The sequence below is a fragment of the Oncorhynchus keta genome, chromosome 25, assembly GCF_023373465.1.
Source record: "Oncorhynchus keta strain PuntledgeMale-10-30-2019 chromosome 25, Oket_V2, whole genome shotgun sequence".
Lineage (NCBI taxonomy): Eukaryota > Metazoa > Chordata > Actinopteri > Salmoniformes > Salmonidae > Oncorhynchus > Oncorhynchus keta.
Window position 1 is genome coordinate 20,991,523 of NC_068445.1, and position 22,957 is coordinate 21,014,479.

General features: G+C 44.0%; 1 protein-coding gene across 4 annotated transcripts; it reads right to left on the reverse strand.

Moving 5' to 3' along the window:
* Positions 1–3,236: 3,236 nt before the first annotated feature.
* Positions 3,237–14,733, reverse strand: LOC118358394 (RNA-binding protein EWS-like). Of its 4 annotated transcripts, none has more exons than XM_035736179.2 (17): positions 14,514–14,733; positions 13,746–13,782; positions 13,538–13,589; positions 13,218–13,350; positions 13,069–13,083; positions 12,407–12,602; positions 11,405–11,670; positions 11,127–11,292; positions 8,502–8,539; positions 7,134–7,166; positions 6,821–6,936; positions 5,184–5,313; positions 4,892–5,011; positions 4,637–4,769; positions 4,456–4,541; positions 3,700–3,952; positions 3,237–3,604 (listed from the first exon to the last, which is right to left on the reverse strand). In XM_035736179.2, exons 1-17 carry the CDS (start codon positions 14,527–14,529, stop codon positions 3,568–3,570), a joined length of 1,827 nt encoding a protein of 608 aa, XP_035592072.1. In that variant the 5' UTR covers positions 14,530–14,733; the 3' UTR covers positions 3,237–3,567. The 4 variants fall into 4 exon arrangements, with proteins under 4 accessions (XP_035592072.1, XP_035592071.1, XP_035592074.1 ...); XM_035736178.2 differs by having other exon boundaries at positions 11,405–11,676; positions 14,514–14,729; XM_035736181.2 differs by lacking the exon at positions 13,069–13,083 and having other exon boundaries at positions 14,514–14,725.
* Positions 14,734–22,957: the final 8,224 nt, after the last annotated feature.

Sequence of the window (22,957 nt, forward strand, 5' to 3'; positions counted from 1 at the left end):
CTGCTCTCTCTTCGTCCGCCCACGTGTTCTCGCACACCCCGAGAGCTTCTGGTCAGCGGGGTGGTGGCACCGGGATCCTCATCTCTCCCAAGTGGTCATTCTCTCTTTCTCCCCTTACCCATCTGTCTATCGCCTCCTTTGAATTCCATGCTGTCACAGTTACCAGCCCTTTCAAGCTTAACATCCTTATCATTTATCGCCCTCCAGGTTCCTCGGAGAGTTCATCAATGAGCTTGATGCCTTGATAAGCTCCTTTCCCGAGGACGGCTCACCTCTCACAGTTCTGGGCGACTTTAACCTCCCCACGTCTACCTTTGACTCATTCCTCTCTGCCTCCTTCTTTCCACTCCTCTCCTCTTTTGACCTCACCCTCTCACCTTCCCCCTACTCACAAGGCAGGCAATACGCTCGACCTCATCTTTACTAGATGCTGTTCTTCCACTAACCTCATTGCAACTCCCCTCCAAGTCTCCGACCACTACCTTGTATCCTTTTCCCTCTCGCTCTCATCCAACACTTCCCACACTGCCCCTACTCGGATGGTATCGCGCCGTCCCAACCTTCGCTCTCTCTCCCCCGCTACTCTCTCCTCTTCCATCTGCTCAAACCTTCTCCAACCTATCTCCTGATTCTGCCTCCTCAACCCTCCTCTCTCCCTTTCTGCATCCTTTGACTCTCTATGTCCCCTATCTTCCAGGCCGGCTCGGTCCTCCTCCCGCCTCCGTGGCTCGACGACTCATTGCGAGCTCACAGAACAGGGCTCCGGGCAGCCGAGCGGAAATGGAGGAAAACTCGCCTCCCTGCGGACCTGGCATCCTTTCACTCCCTCCTCTCTACATTTTCCTCCTCTGTCTCTGCTGCTAAAGCCACTTTCTACCACTCTAAATTCCAAGCATCTGCCTCTAACCCTAGGAAGCTCTTTGCCACCTTCTCCTCCCTCCTGAATCCTCCTCCCCCTCCCCCTCCTCCCTCTCTGCAGATGACTTCGTCAACCATTTTGAAAAGAAGGTCGACGACATCCGATCCTCGTTTGCTAAGTCAAACGACACCGCTGGTTCTGCTCACACTGCCCTACCCTGTGCTCTGACCTCTTTCTCCCCTCTCTCTCCAGATGAAATCTCGCGTCGTGACGGCCGGCCGCCCAACAACCTGCCCGCTCGACCCTATCCCCTCCTCTCTTCTCCAGACCATTTCCGGAGACCTTCTCCCTTACCTCGCCTCGCTCATCAACTTATCCCTGACCGCTGGCTACGTCCCTTCCGTCTTCAAGAGAGCGAGAGTTGCACCCATTCTGAAAAAACCTACACTCGATCCCTCCGATGTCAACAACTACAGACCAGTATCCCTTCTTTCTTTTCTCTCCAAAACTCTTGAACGTGCCGTCCTTGGTCAGCTCTCCCGCTATCTCTCTCAGAATGACCTTCTTGATCCAAATCAGTCAGGTTTCAAGACTAGGCATTCAACTGAGACTGCTCTTCTCTGTATCACGGAGGCGCTCCGCACTGCTAAAGCTAACTCTCTCTCCTCTGCTCTCATCCTTCTAGACCTATCGGCTGCCTTCGATACTGTGAACCATCAGATCCTCCTCTCCACCCTCTCCGAGTTGGGCATCTCCGGCGCGGCCCACGCTTGGATTGCGTCCTACCTGACAGGTCGCTCCTACCAGGTGGCGTGGCGAGAATCTTTCTCCTCACCACGCGCTCTCACCACTGGTGTCCCCCAGGGCTCTGTTCTAGGCCCTCTCCTATTCTCGCTATACACCAAGTCACTTGGCTCTGTCATAACCTCACATGGTCTCTCCTATCATTGCTATGCAGACGACACACAATTAATCTTCTCCTTTCCCCCTTCTGATGACCAGGTGGCGAATCACATCTCTGCATGTCTGGCAGACATATCAGTGTGGATGACGGATCACCACCTCAAGCTGAACCTCGGCAAGACGGAGCTGCTCTTCCTCCCGGGAAGGACTGCCCATTCCATGATCTCGCCATCACGGTTGACAACTCCATTGTGTCCTCCTCCCAGAGCGCTAAGAACCTTGGCGTGATCCTGGACAACACCCTGTCGTTCTCAACTAACATCAAGGCGGTGGCCCGTTCCTGTAGGTTCATGCTCTACAACATCCGCAGAGTACGACCCTGCCTCACACAGGAAGCGGCGCAGGTCGTAATCCAGGCACTTGTCATCTCCCGTCTGGATTACTGCAACTCGCTGTTGGCTGGGCTCCTGCCTGTGCCATTAAACCCCTACAACTCATCCAGAACGCCGCAGCCCGTCTGGTGTTCAACCTTCCCAAGTTCTCTCACGTCACCCCGCTCCTCCGCTCTCTCCACTGGCTTCCAGTTGAAGCTCGCATCCGCTACAAGACCATGGTGCTTGCCTACGGAGCTGTGAGGGGAACGGCACCTCAGTACCTCCAGGCTCTGATCAGGCCCTACACCCAAACAAGGGCACTGCGTTCATCCACCTCTGGCCTGCTCGCCTCCCTACCACTGAGGAAGTACAGTTCCCGCTCAGCCCAGTCAAAACTGTTCGCTGCTCTGGCTCCCCAATGGTGGAACAAACTCCCTCATGACGCCAGGACAGCGGAGTCAATCACCACCTTCCGGAAACACCTGAAACCCCACCTCTTTAAGGAATACCTAGGATAGGATAAAGTAATCCTTCTCACCCCCCCCTTAAAAGATTTAGATGCACTATTGAAAAGTGGCTGTTCCACTGGATGTCATAAGGTGAATGCACCAATTTGTAAGTCGCTCTGGATAAGAGCGTCTGCTAAATGACTTAAATGTAATGTAAAATGTATTGCTATTCTGTGTAGATATTTGTATTTATTTAATCCATTTTAGAATAAGGCTGTAATGTCATCAAAATATGGAGAAAGGGGTCCAAATACTTTCCGAATGCACTGTATATGATTACAAATGCAACATGAAGTGTCACAGACCAGTTATATATCCTCTATGGCTTAGTGGCTGTCAGAGGACTTCTCTATATCTTTAGCAAAGTTCTTGGAAAAATGGATGAATCTATCATGCTGGTATTGTTGCAAAGCTGCAGACTACATAGTGCCTCCTTGTGGACAATTCATTAAGAGAAACCCGCTGAAGGAGCAGAGCTGTCAAATACTGTATAATTCCTACCACTCTAGAACAGTTCAATGTACACGCAAACAGTCAACCAATCACGATGCCTCATAACAGCAATGGATCTGAACTTCTCTTAGCATCAAATAGGAGTGGAAATTTTATTTTCAAAATTGTTCATTACACAACTGTGGGAAGGAAAAGCAATTACAATTAAAAAATAAACGTGTCGTGTTTTACAATACACTGTCCAAAAAAAATCAGTCTGTACATCTAAGAAATGCAAAAATAAACATGCACAAGTCAAAATAACTGAACCAAGGGTAAACAAAACTAAAAACAAAACATTTAACTAGGAGTATAATGAAACTGCAGAGTATTACAAAAGCAGTTATATAACCATTTATAATATGGAATCATAAATTAAAATTTTCATTTTAAAAATCTAATCCTGCGTCAGATGGAACATTGCTTTCTTTTAGTAGGGTCGGTCTCTGCGTTCCTGGCGATGGTCCCTATGAGGAAAAAACAATGCATGTTTGTTCGACACTAAATTAAGTAAGCAAATAATATTTGAGTATGATGAAAGCAGTCCAACATATCCCCTTACCTCATATCCATCTTGCCTGGGGGCCCACCCATTCCTCCTCTCCCCATTCCTCTTCCTCTGTCCATCGGTGGTCCTCCCCTGCTACCCCCTCGGAATCCCCCTCTGTCCATTCCACCACGCCCTCTGAAGCCACCGCCACGGTCACCTCCCCATCCTCCACGGAAGCCGCCAGGACCACCGGGCCCTCCTGGTCCGCCACGGTCCATCCCTCTGCCCCCACGCATCCCCATGCCACCCCTGCCTCGCTCACCACCTGAACAAAACCACACAAGGCCCAGTTTAGCTTGCCACCACAGACTATTGTAGACATATTGTATGCTACACAGTGTAGATCGCTGTTGATATAATTTGGGCTGCTGGTAATGATAGTACCAGGAAATTCCAAACATCCAAAGACAACTGAACTCCATATCATGGAGTACTTCACAGGGACGGAAATATGACTACTGAACATAAGTGGCATTCCAAGTGAACATAGAACAAGTCCTCCAATGCCAAAGCGTTTCATTACAGTGAGCTGACTGCTGCACATAGATGATTTCATGTTTCCCCAGAGTTGACACGAATCAAGTACAACTGCTAAGCATGGACCAGAAGTCAAGGTGATAAACCGGTTTGATTTGTCTGTTTACATTTCAAGCATTAAGATATATGAAATAGGAATCAGCCTGTGTTTCTCAAATAACACTTAATGATTCCTGTCTAGTTATGAATCAGGCCCTGACAATAGCGCTGCTGTGCCGGTGAGAGGCATACCTGAAGGGGGCCCAAAGCCCTCTGGTTTGGGAGCTTTGCACTGGTTACACTCCATCCTCCAGGAAAAGTTCTGGTTGCCACAGCCCCTGAGAGACGACCACTCAGTCAGTACACGGTATACACAAAAACTGTACATTTAAAAAAGGGGAAAGGGAAAATACATTTTTCTTGAGGTACTTACTGGCTGGGGCACTCCCAGTCTCCAGCTCTCTGCTGTATGTTGCCACCCGGGCCCCCTGGTCCACCTCTGCCCATGCCACGTGGTCCTCCTCGTGGGACAAAACCTCCACGCTCCCCTCCACGGCCCATCATGCCTAACACCACACACCAGAGGTAGTTTCAGTATTTCACTTAAATGGTCATGGCAACGTGGGACAATACCTTCTTGTATCAAAACTGAAAATATAGGTCCCACAAAAGAAAGTTAGACATTTACCTCCAGGTCCTCCACGGCCCATCATGTCACCCCTCATGGGCATGCCCCCTCTCATCCCACCCATCATGGGCTTACGGCGAGCCATTGACACCTTCAGCCTCTTTCCCTGGTACTCTTTCCCTGTGGAGATCATGAACAGAAGGAAACAGGAATAAATAGAAAATGGAGAGAGAGGCTTGGGTTACTGGTCATTTCTTGTATTCTACAGTACATTTATGCATTAATCTGGACAGTTCAAGGGTAACATCTGAGAATAGGCTGATGTAGGTTTAACGGGGCCAGTGAGACTAACCATCGAAGTACTCCACAGCAGCTTTGGCACAGACGGGCTCCTCGTAGGACAGAGTGGCGTCTCCCTTAGGCTTCCCTGAATCATTGTCTGTGTAGATGTTGATGGCAGGCTTGCCCAACCTCCGGTTCATCTGAACATTAACAGAGGAATGAATCACTCAAGTCAAACTACCACACCATTGACAACTATCTGCAGCTGTATTTTAATTTTGTATAGCATTTCTTTAACTGTTCAATCCTCCAATTAAAATGAGAACAATACAAGAGATTAGCAGTCGCCATTTATAAAAGCATTCTTTGGGAAAGACTAAAGGAATGCCGTGTTTCCCCTATTTATTAATGCCGTGGCGGCAACAGTTGTGAAAGGGGCAGGGCGCAACGGTTGTGAAAGGGGCAGGGCGCAACGGTTGTGAAAGGGGCAGGGCGCAACGGTTGTGAAAGGGGCAGGGCGCAACGGTTGTGAAAGGGGCAGGGCACAACGGTTGTGAAAGGGGCAGGGCGCAACGGTTGTGAAAGGGGCAGGGCGCAACGGTTGTGAAAGGGGCAGGGCGCAACGGTTGTGAAAGGGGCAGGGCGCAACGGTTGTGAAAGGGGCAGGGCGCAACGGTTGTGAAAGGGGCAGGGCGCAACGGTTGTGAAAGGGGCAGGGCGCAACGGTTGTGAAAGGGGCAGGGCGCAACGGTTGTGAAAGGGGCAGGGCGCAACGGTTGTGAAAGGGGCAGGGCGCAACGGTTGTGAAAGGGGCAGGGCGCAACGGTTGTGAAAGGGGCAGGGCGCAACGGTTGTGAAAGGGGCAGGGCGCAACGGTTGTGAAAGGGGCAGGGCACAACGGTTGTGAAAGGGGCAGGGCACAACGGTTGTGAAAGGGGCAGGGCACAACTTGAATCTGTCCGGAATTGGCAGCCGAGAGCAAAATGTGCCTTTTCTTAGACAATTTCCTGCAGTTCTATACATTTCTCCGTGGAACTGAGAATTCTGTAGTGTGAAAGAATTTTCTACAATTCTATGCATTTTGCTTAAATATTATTTAACATCCAATGGGGACCCCAATCGGGGCCCCCGGACATGTACCTTGCGTCAGTAATTGTAATTTTCACTGTTTTTCCATCTCAAATTATACTTTTTTAATTTAAAAAAAAAAGTGTGGTTTTAATTTATTAGGATCCATTTGCAACATCTAGTCTTACTTTTGTCTGAACACAACGAAAAGACAAGAGACAGAAGAATTTACATACATTTAAAAACATTAACATGTAGTGTATGTGTACATACACACAACAAGTATGGGAGAGGCATTGTGCTGTGAGGTGTTCCTGTTTTTTGAAACCAGGTTCTGTTCACTTGTGTTATATGATAGGGAGTTGCATGCACCCATGGCTCTCTATAATACTATACGTTTCATTGAATTTGTTCCGGACCTGGGGACTGTGAAAAGACCCCTGGTGACATGTCTGGTGGGGTAAGTGTGTGTGTAAGTTGACTATGCGAAAAATGTTGAGTTTTAAAGAGACACATTTGTGGCAACAATTTAGCAGTTGAGGTATACCGATGCTAGGTGAATACAGGGGAACAAATGGAATGTATGAGACCTAATACAGGTTTAAATTGAAATTATTTAGTTTCAGAGCATATCCTCACCCTTATAGGTCCAGGGTGTTTGAAGAAAACAGCCATCTCCTCCAGAGTTGCGCTTTCCGTGAGTCCTGTGATGTAGATGGTGCTGTTCTCAGAGTCATCCTGCTCCTCAGGGCGCCCTGAACAGACAGAACTACTGTTTAAAACAAGCCTGAACACACTGCCACTATACTGTCCTTCATGTCAGATTCATAGCATACGCCATTAGGCAAAGCCACTTCAAGATGAACGCAACAAAGGCTTTCAGGTGGATGCAATACTGCCAAATCAGTAAGATAAATGCTGAAAGTTTGATGGTCAGTTAGTGTCTACTTACCCATGTCACGCTCTGCCCCGTTGTTCATGGGTCCTGTTGTCCACCAGGCAAGGTAGAGAAAAAGGCAAAGAAAAGTCAGTTTGTGCCACTCAAGTCCACTGCTTAAGAGAATTTGAAGTGACAACCCAGACACACTCCTCCAAAAACACAGGTGTCAGACATTTGGGAAAATTGAAAATGGTACTGTGGTAAACCATGTTCCCCTCTTAAGTGGAAGACTCAGTAACCAGTATATTAGGAGTCCGCCCCATTCACAAAAATGGTTTGCTCCTACAAGACAGTGAGTCACGTGGCCGTAGCTTGCTATATAAAGCAAAGAGCAATTCAGTTACTGCTCGGTTGAACGTTAGAAATGTGCAAAACGAGTGACTTAAGAGACTGACCGTGGTATGATCATAGGTGTCAGGTGCACCGGCACCTCAGAAACGGCCGGCATATTGGGCTTTTCACGCACCAGTGTCTAGGGTTTACCGAAATTGGTATGACAACTAAACAAACATTGGCGGCAGTCACATGAGCAAAAACAGCTTGTTGAGGTCGAAGGAGAATGGCAAGAATCATGCAAGCTGACAGGCATGCCACAAACAGGCAAATAACCCAGTACAACAGTGGTTTGCAGAACAGCATCTTGGAACACACAACTAGTGAGTCCTTGTCACGGCTGGGCTATAGCAGGAGACGACCACACATTGCCAGGTCTGACCAAACCCAGTTCCTGTTGAATCATGCTAATGGCAGTCAGGATTGTGTGTAAATCAACATGAGTCCATAGCCCCAGCCTGCCTGCCGTCAAGAGTACATGCTTGTGCCAGTTGTGAATGTTTTCCTGGCACACATTGGGTCCCTTGATACTGAGCAAAGTTTCCCTGGCCCGAAGAATACAGGCATTTCTGGAGGCAAAGGGGCGTACCTAATAAACTGGCAACTGAGTGTATATTAATAATGATGTAAAATAAAACCTCAGACCCTTCCGTATAAAAATGTGTGCCATAAGAAAAGTTCTTATGCCACCACAGTCCCAAAAAAATACCAGGAGTTTGCTCCATGAAATTGTAAATGCAAAACCATTTTTCCAAACCCGAAACGTTTCTTAGCAGCAGGCATTTGTCATTAACTTGTCATTGTAAAATAAGTACCTTGCTTTTCAAGGTTACCTTAAGCAGTGAGTGATAAACCAAAATGAATTAAAAGTACCCCTTTCCTCTATTTCCATCCATCCTAATAGCCACCTATATAGATATTTGGCTACCCAAAAAAACGCTACACACACACACGTAATGAAAGGGCTTAGGTAAATGCTCAGAGCGTACATGCTCTAGTAGGTAAAGGTCTGGAGTGGACTAGCCAGTGTAATACTCGTTAACTTACCACCAGGCTTATTGAAGCCACCTCTGTCTCCGGCGACGCTATGGGGGAATAAATGGAGATATGAAGGCGATTTCCCTTTTATCAGCCACTTCCATGTCTGGAGCCTCGTGGCTCGTTTGGGGAGGTTGACGGACACAGTTCTGACTAGCTCATTTAACAACCCCCCCCAACATGCCTATACAGTCTATGCAATCCAGTGAATTGGGAATTAAGGTATTAACAGCAACTACGTGGCATGACTCCTTTACTAAATGGCTTCTTAATGACAGCATTCAATAGCAGGTACTGGATAGTTTGGAGGTAGCCAGGGGTGCTAAATCTGTTACGTTTGGGAAATATGGGACAGAATCCCAGGTATTTGTTACAAAGGAAAACGATTTCAGATGCATTCCATATGTAGACAAGTAAAGGCAAAATGTCTAGCCTGGAGATAATACAATGCTTAGAAGATCACATATTTAACTGTAAATGTATGTCCACTTTACAGCTGAAGCAACCAGCTAAAAAAAACATTTCTTTATTTAAGTGGTCAAATGCAATGGATCTGAAATATTACAAACAGGTGATAGCCACCTTGGGGAGGAAAAAAATAAAAATAAATCCATGTACATTTTACAAAGATGATTTGAAGTTACACAATTCTAATACAGAATTTAATTTGACCAAGTTACAATGTTAAGCTGTAAAAGTAATAAGTTACATTTGTATAGTATAATTTGAGTTTCCCAGCACGCTTTAGACAGCACCATTCTCATCTCTTGGATTTAAGGCAGAACCCAAATCTCTGTTGTTTAACCCCTTTGTTGTTTAAGATGCTGGCTCTTTAGTGAGTACAGGCACTTTATAGAATAAAGCTGGGTTTACATGGCTCTCACTGTGTTACCTGTAGCGTAAATGTGACAAAGCATGTTAAAAAAGGTGTTCATTTGATTAAACAAAACATTTGTAATCCAAAACACATTTCAAAAACACACATAAGGGGGTGGTTTTCCAGACAGATTAAGCCTAGTCCAAAGGCTAAAAAGCATTCTCAGCATTCTTTTCAGGAGACTAGGCTGAATCTGAGTCTGGGAAACCGGACCCAAAACATTTTGAACAAAAAACTATCCTGTATGAAAGTAAATGAATGAGTAACATATGGATGAGAAGCTACATTTCTAGACTACTTTAACCAATGTCAGCTGAGAGCTAGGGTTGTGATATATACTTTAAACTCTAAAAACAGGGCTAATTCAATAACATTATCTAATTGAGGTTAAAAAAATGTGACATGTAATTAATCAAATATTGTGCTGTTGGCAGAGCAGTATTATTCACTTTGATGATCCTTTTAGGGCACACACACAGCCATGTACTGAATAACCTATTACTGTAATATAAGCCTAGGGCAAAACACAATTGAACACGATAGGAGTCTGGTGTGACCTAGTGAACATGTGATCCGTTTTTTCTTATTACAGGAATATTACCTTGAGCCGTCTGATACTCAATCGACTCAAACTCTCGAGGTCCTATCATAATGCTGAGAAAGCGTTAACTAAACATGAAAGGCTACAGGTGGCAAATACAGTACCAACAACCTATAAGGGGGATAACTTTGGTTCTGCATGGATGTGCCCTGAAGAAATGTATTTTATCGGTTTTCCCAACAAACAAAAATCCTCAAATGTGCATTGACCTCAACTTAATATGCAAAAAAATGTATTAGAATAAATAATCAAAGCATCTTGCTTATTAAACAAAAAGTTATTTTAAAAGACCTTCCTCACGGGTCATGAGCCAAAAACGGTCCCTTAAATGGCCAGAAATGTTGTCCAGAAATTACCTCATTGGACAGAAAGGGGCACACCTCCCAACACCAATGTGAAAAAATATTGTATTTTATTGCAAAGGTTTACAAGCTTAAAGATAAGAACTTTGTGGTCTGAAGAAGCAAGTCATATATTAATGTGAAATAATACCTTTATATAAACAATAGTCAACAAGCCAAAACCTAAAATCATCAGTTAATTTAATTTAACCTTCCATAGTGCATACTCTCAAATACTGTACCTTCTGGATCAGCTTTTTAAAAGGAAAACCAGAGGATGGAATAAATACCCATGAAAATTATACGTTCTTAAACCATCTTAAAATGTATATAACATCAAAGCAATAATTTTAGAAGGTGAGGTGTGCCCACAGCAGTGACCCTGTGAAGCCTTGTGAATAGATTTACCATAATCAATGCTATGGATGATATGCTGCGGTACAGCAACAAAGGATATCCGATTGAATAGTTTGAGTCCAGCTCTCTGTTCACACGTCAGTCCCAACTCTTTGATTCATGAAAACATATTCCCTTCTTACCTTTGGCCACTATGGCAGGGCTGAGAGTTAGTACTCATTTATAGAGGGTCCCTTCATCTAACTTTCTGTAGGCATTATATCTTTAATTTTACACAAAAGTGAACAGTTTGACTTCCCCCACTAATAAATTTGTTGTCTGTCATCCTTTTATAGGGTTATATCTCAGGGGCCCAACTTAGGTTTTAGGGAAACTTCAGACTCAGCCCTGCTCTGCCTTGACGAAGCACTTGTAAGAGTGGATGGAGGTTAAGTTAAGCAATAAGGAGTCTCACTTACCCCATGCCTCCACGGCCCATGCCCCCACGGCCCCGGCCACCGTGCATCATGCCGCCCCTGTCATAGCCATCCCTGGGAGGACCACGGCTCTCCCCTGACCCTGGGAACCCAGCAGGCTCAGAGCCAGAGTAGCCAGAGCTGCCTCTGCCCTCCTGCCCATAGTTATCTACAGAATAGCATAACAAGGTTAGGGGAAAAGGAGGGAAAATTCACATGACTATGACAATAAATAGCAGGTAGGCATGGGGGTTGAAATAGCAGGCGACTGATGCTCTTACTATAATGGCTTGACTGGTTGTAACCACTTTGAGGTCCGCTCTGTTGTCCATACTGGCTGGCTGCAGGCTGCCCATAGGAACCCGAGGCCTGAGGGGGATAGCCCGCAGCAGGAGCCTGTTGCTGCGGTGGGGGCTGCTGCTGCTGGTATCCACTCTGCTGCTGCCCATAGCCTCCCTGCTGGGCCTGGTACCCACTCTGCGGTGCGGCATATCCCCCTGGCTGAGAGTAGCTGCTCTGGCTGTAGCCAGCGGGCTGGCTGCTGGCACTGTAACTAAAGTGATTAGGGACAGGCAGGGATTGAACAGGTCAAAGAGCGCTACATAACTATCTCTCCCGGGTGGCGATGTGGTCTAAGGCACTGCATCGCAGTGCTAGCTGTGCCACAAAATATTCTAGATTCGAGCTCAGGCTCTGTCGCAGCCGGCCGCGACCGGGAGGCCCATGGGGCGATGTATGGTGTTTCCTCCGACACATTGGTGCGGCTGGCTTCCGGGTTGGATGTCCGTTGTGTCAAGAAGCAGTGCGGCTAGGTTGGGTTGTGTTTCAGAGGATGCACGCCTCTCCCGAGTCTGTACTGGAGTTGCAGCGATGAGACAAGACTGTAACTACTACCAATTGGATACCACGAAATTGGGGAGAAAAAAACCGCTCCTCACAGTAGGTGGTTCTTATAAGTTACCCGCTGCAACTTGTCTTCTAATGTGAACAATCATTAACAAAATATTGTGTAACTAACTGCACAACGACCTCCATTACACCCAGATGGATTTACTACAAAGCAAAATCAATTAGTTCAGCAACCAGAAATAACTACTGATTTTATGATTAATTAAAATAGCTAAACTTAGATATTAGTTTGTTCAATCAATTAGAACATGTCCATTTCAAACAACTTTATATAAAATAAACTTATATGAATATTTTTGCAAGTTAGATGGCCAACTCCTTGATCCTTCTTTGTAATATACCCTTAGTTCTTAATGTAACACTAGTTAGCCTACCTCTGAGGTGCAGTGGAGGCAGGCTGTTGACTGTAGCCAGCGTAGGCAGACTGGGCTGCATAGCCTGGCTGGGATGCATAGGTTGGCTGAGAGGCAGCGGGGGCAGCAGCAGCAGCGCTCTCATATCCACTGGCTCCATAGCCCGCGGCGGGCTGGGAGTAGGCATGGGCACTGGGCTGGGCAGCAGGGTACCCAGCTGTGGACAAAGAGGAGATGGTTTAACTAAAACGCTTTAGATGGATAATTCCAGGCACACACTTGGGATTTTAGACCAGAGGCTGAACTACCCAAATTAATGAAGCAATATGTTGCTTATTTGGATCACTCTATACCCAGGACTTCAAAAACAAAAGTGCCCATGAGGAGAACTTATGAAGAATATTATGGCACAGAAAACCATTGTGTGATTAAGAGTATTAGAATAAGTGTTAGTCCCTTGATAATATTATTTATCTATCGTCTTTTATCACTAACATGTCTGTTACAATTATGATTCAGGATGACTACATACAATGTAAAAGAAATCTAGCATGTCCAGGGTTCATCTAGTCTACTAGTCTACTACATTTGATTCTAAATACAGTATATTATATGGATCACTCCATCAAGGCATTGAAGACTTGAAATGGATGGAGATGCATGAAAGGGAATCTGTGTCAAACCTGTTTTACTCCCAGCTGGAACGTGATAGCAATAGAGGAGAAAATGTTCACATTACATGAGGTCAATAGTTAGTCATTTGATGGACAATTCTCACTCCCCCCCCCAAAAAATACAGTTGACCAAACATTTTGGTCTCTCTGGAACTGACCTGATGCTGGTTGCCCATAGGAGGAACCATACTGCTGCTGTGTATAGCCACCAGCAGAGGGTGCTGCCTGAGGGTAACCAGTCTCAGCTGCAGCTGGTTGGGCATAGGACCCATATGCTTGCTGGCTATAACCCTGTTGAAATACAAAAGGCCATAAGCTATTAGTCTATAGAAGAATAAGTCTGCTTTCCCAAGGCACAAGTTTTCCTGTGCTTTAGTTCAAGCAGTATGCAAACATGTCATGAGATCTGGGCATAATGTGGGTCACTGAACATGATTCCAGTTTGAATAATTTATAAATTACTTCTAATAAAACTCACCTGGGCAGATTGTCCATAGGCCTGTGAGGGCTGAGCAGCATAGGATCCATACCTGCAGGGACACAAGAGCATTCAATCATACAGTACCCATCTCTGATGTTGGCGACTTAGTAAATCATAATGAATTTACCAAATTACACAAAACATCCATCCCACTGCATTGATTTGAATAGTCTGGTAGCACCAATACCCATGTAGAAAGACTTACCCCTGCTGGGCACTGGCCTGGTTGTAGGAACTGTAATCTTTAAAAGAAATTAACAAAATAAATTACTAGCCTAGGCTTAACTTTCAGCAACAGTCCTGGTATCAAATTCAGTTTGGGACTCGTGAGATGGAACTGCTCGACAATAATACCGTGTAAACCTTTTGCATTGCCAACAACGGCACACAATGGAAAGTATTTCAAATTCAAAATAGAAAAGCACAACTGCAATTCCCTCTAAGCAAGGTCCGACTAGAGGCCGTTTTCCGGCGTTGTGTAGTGGAGGACATCCCGCCTTTGCTTGCATAACTACCGTATCTAACGTTCTTTTTTTTAAACTAGCCACACGTTTCAATTTGCAGACAAAGAAACGACGTGCGGCCAGATTAGCAAGGCCGCATGACCAACGGAATTGCATACGCACAGGCACGAATTAACAAAGCAGATAAACGTATGTGGTGAATTTGTACCCTTCGCCCGGCATCGTGGCTACTTAGGGCCTACTGCCCTAGATTCTAGCTAAGCTAGCTACAGTAGTAAACTGGTCAATACACCAAACTGGTCAATTCGGCTGGCTAACTACCAACGTTAGCTAGCTTAATAGCTAGCTACCGACTACTGTACAGATTTAAACGTTCGCATTATATTTGAATGTTGGATAATAAAAATGGTGTAACTATGCAGAATTACATATAACTTTCTTTTGATATGCAACAATAAGTAATGTATTCGTACAAAATCAGATAATAAAAGACCGTTAACGAAACCCACCAGGAGCTGACGCCATCTTCGTTTCTTCGTTTAGTCAGAGAATGGCGCATGCGCGTAAAAGTAGACGAGCCTCTGGCAAAGATGTTCGGTAAGCGCTATCCTGGATACTAGGGATGTCCCTACCCCTAACCTTAACCGTTACTTTAAAAACGCACTATGTAGTAACCGCTCCGGCATTTCCTGGTTGCTAAAATTCTATTAGTTCGCGCTCAACTTGATCAAGACAAAGGAGATGATCGTGGACGACATGAAAAGGGCTCCTGAGTGGCACAGCGGTCTAAGGCACTGCATCTCAGTGCAATGTCGTCCTTGGTTCGAATTTAGGCTGCATCACATATGGCCGTGATTGGGTGTCGTATAGGGCGATGCACAATTGGCCCAGCGTCATCCAGGTTTGGCCGGGGTAGGCCATCATTGTAAATAAGAATTTGTTCTTAACTGACTTGCCTAGTTTAAATAAAGGTCCAATTTAAATTAAAACTTAAAAAATTTGACTTTAAATAAGTAAAAGTTGAGTTAAGTAAAAAAAAAAGTAAAAAAAAGTAACAAATAATTAAACAGCAGCAGTAAAATAACAATAGCGAGGCCATATACAGGGGGTACAGGTACAGAGTCAATATGCGGGGGCACCGGTTAGTCAAGGTAATTGAGGTGACATGTAGGTAAAGTTAAAGTGACTATGCACAGATAATAAACAGAGAGTAGCAGCGTAAAAGAGGGGTCTGTGTAGCCCTTTGATTAGCTGTTCAGGAGTCTTATGGCTGGGGGTAGAAGCTGTAAGAAGCCTTTTGGACCTAGACTCTGGTACCACTTGCCATGCGGTAGCAGAGGGAGCAGTCCATGACTAGGGTGACTGGAGTCTTTGGCAATTTTTAGGGCCTTCCTCTGAAACCCCCTGGTATAGAGGTCTTTGATGGCAGGAAGCTTGGCCCCAGTGATGTACTGGGCCGTATGCACTACCCCTGTAGTGCCTTGCGGTCGGAGGCCGAGCAGTTACCATACCAGGCAGTGATGCAACCAGTCACAATGCTCCCAATGGCGCAGCTGTAGAACCTTTTGAGGATCTGAGGACCCATGCCAAATCTTTTCAGTCTCCTGAAGGGGAATAGGCTTTGTTGTGCCCTCTTCACGACTGTCATAGTGTGTTTGGACAATGACAGTTTGATGCTGATGTGGACACCAAGGAACTTGAAGCTCTCAACCTGCTCCATTTCAGCCCTGTCGATGAGAATGGGGGCGTGCTTGGTCCTCCTTTTCCCGTAGTCCACAATTATCTATTTTGTCTTGATCACGTTGAGCAAGGGGTTGTTGTCCTGGCACCACACGGCCAGGTCTTTGACCTCCTCCATATAGGCTGTCTCATCGTTGTTGGTGATCAGGCCTACCACAGTTGTATCATCGGCAAACTTGATGATGGTGTTGGAGTGGTGCCTGGCCCGTGCAGTCATGAATGAGAGTACAGGGAGTACAGGAGGAGACTGAGCATGCACCCCTGAGGAGGCCCCCGTGTTGAGGATCAGCGTGGTGGATGTGTTGTTACCTACCCTTACCACCTGAAGGTGGCCCGTCAGGAAGTCCAGGATCCTGTTGCAGAGGGATGTGTTTAGTCCCAGGGTCCTTAACTGAGTGATGAGCTTTGAGGGCACTATGGTGTTGAACGTTGAGCTGTAGTCAATGAAAAGCATTCTCACATAGGTTTTCTTTTGTCCATGTGGGAAAGGGCAGTTTTGAGTGCAATAAAGATTGCATCATCTGTGGATCTGTTGGGGTGGTATGCAAATTGGAATGGGTCTAGGTTTTCTGGGATAATGGTGTTGATGTGAGCCATGACCAGCCTTTCAAAGCACTTCATGGCTACAGACGTGAGGGCTACGGGTCGGTAGTCATTTAGGCAGGTTACCTTTGTGTTCTTGGGCACAGGGACTATGGTGGTCTGCTTGAAACATCATGGTATTACAGACTGAGTCAGGGAGAGGTTTAAAATGTCAGTGAAGACACTTCCCAGTTGGTCAGTGCATGCTCGGAGTACACATCCTGGTAATCCGTCTGGCCTTGCGGCCTTGTGAATGTTGACCTGTTTAAAGGTCTTACTCACATCGGCTACGGAGAGCGTGATCACACACTCATCTGGAACAGCTGATGCTCTCATGCATGTTTCAGTGTTACTTGCCTCGAAGTGAGCATATAAGTAATTTAGCTCGTCTGGTAGGCTCATGTCACTGGGCAGCTCGCAGCTGTGCATCCCTTTGTAGTCTGTAATAGTTCGCAAGCCTTGCCACATCCGAAGATCGTTGGAGCTGGTGTAGTACAATTCAATCTTAGTCCTATTTTGATGCTTTGCCTGTTTGATGGTTCATTGGAGAGCATAGCGGGATTTCTTATAAGCTTCAGGGTTAGAGTCCCGCTCCTTGAAAGCGGCAGCTCTACCCTTTAGCTCAGTGAGGATGTTGCCTGTAATCCATGGCTCCTGACTAATGTGTACCCCCCACATTGATTCGGGGCCCCCTGTATATAGCCTCGTTATTGTTATTTTATATTTAACTTTAAAAAATGTTTACTTCAGTTTATTTAGTAAACATTTTCTTAACTCTTGTTTTTATTAAAACCTTATTGTTGGTTAAGGGCTTGTCAGTAAGCATTTCACAGTAAGGTCTACTACACCTGTTGTATTTGGCGCATGTGACCAATACAAATGTCAGTTTATGTGTGAAAATAAGCAAGTGTAGTGTAGATAATCATTGTACCATCTAAATGACAGGAAGTTGGTGGCACCTTATTTTGGGAGGACGGGCTAGTGGTAATGGCTGGAGCGGAATCGGTGGAATGGTATCAAATACATCAAACACAAGGTTTGATGCCATTACATTCACTCTGTTCCAGACATTAATAAAAGCTATCCTCCCCTCAGCAGCCTCTATAAATCTAAACCAAAGTTAAATATATTTTCCATATTCCAAAAAATTGTATTTTCAGTTGTTTGAAGCTGGTGTACAAAACAAAAAGTAAAAGACAATAAAACTACACTTTTCTGCATAATGCTGCGCTCAAAACAACCGATAAACTTAAATTATGTATTAAAACATTCTTTATGTATTTTGGTGGAACATTAAGAATCATCATGTATTATTATCATTATTATTATTATTATTATGATCATACTTGATTATAATTATATGATGTAGCCTATATGTAATTATATAGCTTTTAAATAAAACTAAATTAACTCAATCTTCTCAATAATACACATAATACTCATTCTCAATAATACACTCTAATGGAAATTTTGTAGAATGAAACCAGAAACACCTTACCCCTCCACAATTTCAATGACTGTTTTATTGTCACCAGAGTCAAATACAGCAAAATCAACCAAAATCAAATCAAATCTAAATGTATTTGTCACATGCGCCGAATACAACAGTGAAATGTTTACTTACAAGCCCTTAACCTACAATGCAGTTTTAATGAAAATAAGAGTTAAGAAAATATTTACTAAATAAACTAGTCAAACTTTAAAATACAAAAAGTAACAAATTCAAATTACAATAATGACTCTATATACAGGGGGTAACAGTACTTAGTCAATGTGCGGGGGTACAAGTTAGGAATATAGCTAGTTTTAATTGTTGGTGAGGTAATATGTTGGTGAGTAAAATGCAGCTGTGCTAGCTTTTTCTATCTAGCAAGCTAGCTGATTGCAGATTTTAGGAATATGAAATTTAACATTTTATCCTATTTAGAAAATGGATTTCTGTTAAGAGAACATTTATTTAATAATTCCCCCAAATATTTTTTCTGCATTAAAATTGCCCAGGGGAGTGTTCCAGTTTGACAGTAACAGGCTGTCCCAGTTTGACAGTAACTTTAGGCTATTGGCATACTGGGACACTCTCAAAATGTAAATATTCTAAAAAGGTGAGAGTAGTAAGAAAACCGCTTACAGTCATTTTGATTTACAATTACATCCCATTACAAATATGTTGTAATGATGCACTGAATATCCTTTGTTCGTTTTGTATAACCTTAACATTATTTACCTCAGTACCCTATAGAGACACGTGTTTTTACACGGGATACCACGCCCACGTCACATCCACTGTGAACCCTTTTCTTTTCCTATACTTCCTACAAATATTGTATACCAAACACATTTCAGGAAGTACACTTTAAAATTCTACAGATGATAGATCCATGTAATTCTATGTTGTCCAAATATGTGGGTATTGATGATATCTGCATTATCTGTTAAAAAAGAAAGTGAGAATCTGAGTCACTTGTTCCGTGAATGTAAATTTGTGTCAGTATTTGGGGAAAACCTTGCAGAATACTTATTTACCATTATGAACACTACCCATGTTTTTGACATGAAGGATATAATATGTTACTACTGCAATGATAACAAGACCATTGAAATTATTGTGATTTTTTTAAATTCTTGTTGCCAAATACTTTATATACAAACAAACATTTCAGAATTCTCTACCAAAATTACACATATTTTTTATTTAATTTAATCATCTTGTTAAGACATTATCCCTGGTGAATAATAGCAGGAATAACATCTTCCTGAATCATAATAATGAGATTTTTTCAGAGTGAATACAATTGCACGAGAAATTTTTATTTTTTAGTATTTTTTGGTATTTTGATAGATTAAAAAAAAATTTTTTGTATTTTCTTGTTAATACCTGTGTTTTGTTTTGTTTGACATGTTTGATGTAGCAATGTAAGTTGTTGATTTTTGTATTACGAAAAATTAAAATAATAATATCACATACTTCCTTACTAACATACAGGCATTGATTGGTGGCTGTGTTATTGTACACATTCAAAGCTATTCATTACAACGCTGAAGTGTCCCTCTTAACCAATACTCACCCTACATTTAGTTTTATGTTATAAACTTTTTCAGCAAATGTAACTTTTTGTGAATTGTGGTGTGATTTTTTTTATTTTTAAATGCACATAAAGGCTTCATAATTCATAAAGGTAATGTTAACTGACTGATATTATCTCATAGAACAAAACGAATAAGATTTTATTTATTTTATTTCACCTTTATTTAACCAGGTAGGCAAGTTGAGAACAAGTTCTCATTTACAATTGCGACATGGCCAAGATAAAGCAAAGCAGTTGACACATACAACAACACAGAGTTACACATGGAATTAACAAACATACAGTCAATAATATAGTAGAAAAATAAGTCTATATCCAATGTGAGCAAATGAGGTGAGATAATAATAATAATAATATATGCCATTTAGCAGACGCTTTTATCCAAAGCGACTTACAGTCATGTGTGCATACATTCTACGTATGGGTGGTCCCGGGGATCGAACCCACTACCCTGGCGTTACAAGCGCCATGCTCTACCAACTGAGCTACAGATAAGAGAGGTAAAGGTAAAAAAAGGCCATGGCGGCAAAGTAAATACAAAATATCAAGTAAAACACTGGAATGGTAGATTTGCAGTGGACGAATGTGCAAAGTAGAGATAGAAATATTGGGGTGCAAAGGAGCTAAATGAATAAATAAATACAGTAGGGGGAGAGGTAGTGGTTTGGGCTAAATTATAGATGGGCTATGTACAGGTGCAGTAATCTGTGAGCTGCTCTGACAGCTGGTGCTTAAAGCTAGTGTGGGAGATAAGTGTTTCCAATTTCAGAGATTTTTGTAGTTCGTTCCAGTCATTGGCAGCAGAGAACTGGAAGGAGAGGCGGCCAAAGGAAGAATTGGTTTTGGGCGTGACCAGAGAGATATACCTGCTGGAGCGCATGCTACAGGTGGGTGCTGCTATGGTGAGCAGCGAGCTGAGATAAGGGGGGACTTTACCTAGCAGGGTCTTGTAGTTGACCTGGAGCCAGTGGGTTTGGCAACGAGTATGAAGCGAGGGCCAGCCAACGAGACCGTACAGGTCGCAGTGGTGGGTAGTATATGGGGCGTTGGTGACAAAACGGATTGCACTGTGATAGACTACATCCAATTTATTGAGTACGGTATTGGAGGCTATTTTGTAAATGACATCGCCGAAGTCCAGGATCGGTAGGATGGTCAGTTTTAATATAATATATGCCATTTAGCTGACGCTTTTATCCAAAGCGACTTACAGTCATGTGTGCATACATTCTATGTATGGGTGGTCCCGGGAATCGAACCCACTACCCTGGCGTTACAAGCGCCATGCTCTACCAACTGAGCCACAGAAGGACCACGTTTTACAAGGGTATGTTTGGCAGCATGAGTGAAGGATGCTTTGTTGCGAAATAGGAAGCCAATTTAACTTTGGATTGGAGATGTTTGATGTGAGTCTGGAAGGAGAGTTTATAGTCTAACCAGACACCTAGGTATTTTTAGTTGTCCACATATTCTAAGTCAGAACCGTCCAGAGTAGTGATGTTGGACGGGCGGGTAGGTGCAGGCAGGGATCGGTTGAAGTTAGTTAATTAGTTTTACTTGTATTTAAGAGCAGTTGGAGGCCACAGAAGGAGAGTTGTATGGCATTGAAGCTCATCTGGAGGGTTGTTAACAAGTGTCCAAAGAAGGGCCAGAAGTATACAGAATGGTGTCGTCTGCGTAGAGGTGGATCAGAGACTCACCAGCAGCAAGAGCAACATCATTGATGTATACAGAGAAGAGAGTCGGTCCAGGAATTGAACCCTGTGGCACCCCCATAGAGACTGACAGAGGCCCTATCAGAGAAGTAGTTGGTGAACCAGGCGAGGCAATCATTTGAGAAACCAAGGCTATCGAGTCTGCCAATGAGGATGTGGTGATTGACAGAGTCGAAAGCCTTGGCCAGGTCAATGAATACGGCTGCACAGTATTGTTTCTTAACGATGGCGGTTAAGATATCGTTTAGGACCTTGAGCGTGGCTGATGTGCACCCATGACCAGCTCTGAAACCAGATGGCATAGCGGAGAAGGTATGGTGGGATTGGAAATGGTCGGGAATCTGTTTGTTGACTTGGCTTTCGAAGACCTTAGAAAGGCAGGGTAGGATAGATATAGGTCTGTAGAAGTTTGGGTTAAGAGTGTCCCCCCCCTTTGAAGAGGGGGATGACTGCAGCTGCTTTCCAATCTTTGGGAATCTCAGATGACACGAAAGAGAGGTTGAGCAGGCTAGTAATAGAGGTTGCAACAATTTTGGCAGATAATTTTAGAAAGAAATTGATTTGTATGGGTCCAGATTTTGCAGCTCTTTCAGAACATCAGCTGACTGGATTTGGGACAGGGAGAAATGGGAAAGGCTTGGGCGAGTTGCTGTGGGGGGTGCAGTGCTGTTGACCGGGGTAGGGGTAGCCAGGTGGAAAGCATGGCCAGCCATAGAAAAATGCTTTTTAAAATTCTCAATTATGGTGGATTTATCGGTGGTGACAGTGTTTCCTATCCTCAGTGCAGTGGGCAGCTGGGAGGAGGTGTTCTTATTCTCCATGGACTTTACAGTGTCCCAGAACTTTTTTGAGTTTGTGTTGCAGGAAGCAAATTTCTGCTTGAAAAAGCTAGCTTTGGCTTTTCTAACTGCCTGTGTATATTGGTTTCTACCTTCCCTGAAAAGTTGCATATCACGGGGGCTTTTCGATGCTAATGCAGAACGCCATAGGATGTTTTTGTGTTGGTTCAGGGCAGTCAGGTCTGGAGAGAACCAAGGGCTATATCTATTCCTGGTTCTAAATGTATTGAATGGGACATGCTTATTTAAGATGGTGAAGAAGGCATTTTTTTTTAAATAACCAGGCATCCTCTACTGACGGGATGAGATCAATATCCTTCCAGGATACCCCTGCCAGGTCGATTAAAAAGGCCTGCTCGCTGAAGTGTTTCAGGGAGCGTTTGACAGTGATGAGTGGAGGTCGTTTGACCACTGACCCATTACGGATGCAGGCAATAAGGCAGTGATCGCTGAGATCTTGGTTGAAAACAGCAGAGGTATATTTAGAGGGCAAGTTGGTTAGGATGATATCTATGAGGGTTCCTGTGTTTACGGCTTTGGGGTGGTACCTGGTAGGTTCATTGATAATTTGTGTGAGATTGAGGGCATCAAGTTTAGATTGTAGGATGGCTGGGCTGTTAAGCATGTTCCAGTTTAAGTTGCCTAGCAGCACGAGCTCTGCAGATAGATGGGGGGCAATCAGTTCACATATGGTGTCCAGAGCACAGCTGGGGGCAGAGGGTGGTCTATAGCAGGCGGCAACGGTGAGAGACTTGTTTTTAGAGAGGTGGATTTTTAAAAGTAGAAGTTCAAATTGTTTGGGTACAGACCTGGATAGTAGGACAGAACTCTGCAGGCTATCTTTGCAGTAGATTGCAACACTGCCCCCTTTGGCAGTTATATGTTGTGTGAAAATGTTGTAGTTCAGAATTTTTGGTGGTCTTCCTATACCAGGATTCAGACACGGCTAGAACATCCGGGATGGCAGAGTGTGCTAAAGCAGTGAATAAAA

Excerpts from the sequence above, each read along its gene's own strand:
- LOC118358394 (XM_035736178.2), bottom strand. Across the intron at positions 6,937-7,133 it reads CGGGGCAGAGCGTGACATGG|GGCGCCCTGAGGAGCAGGAT; the intron begins GTAAGTAGACAC and ends CTGTCTGTTCAG. Across the intron at positions 5,012-5,183 it reads TGCTGTGGAGTACTTCGATG|GGAAAGAGTACCAGGGAAAG; the intron begins GTTAGTCTCACT and ends TGATCTCCACAG.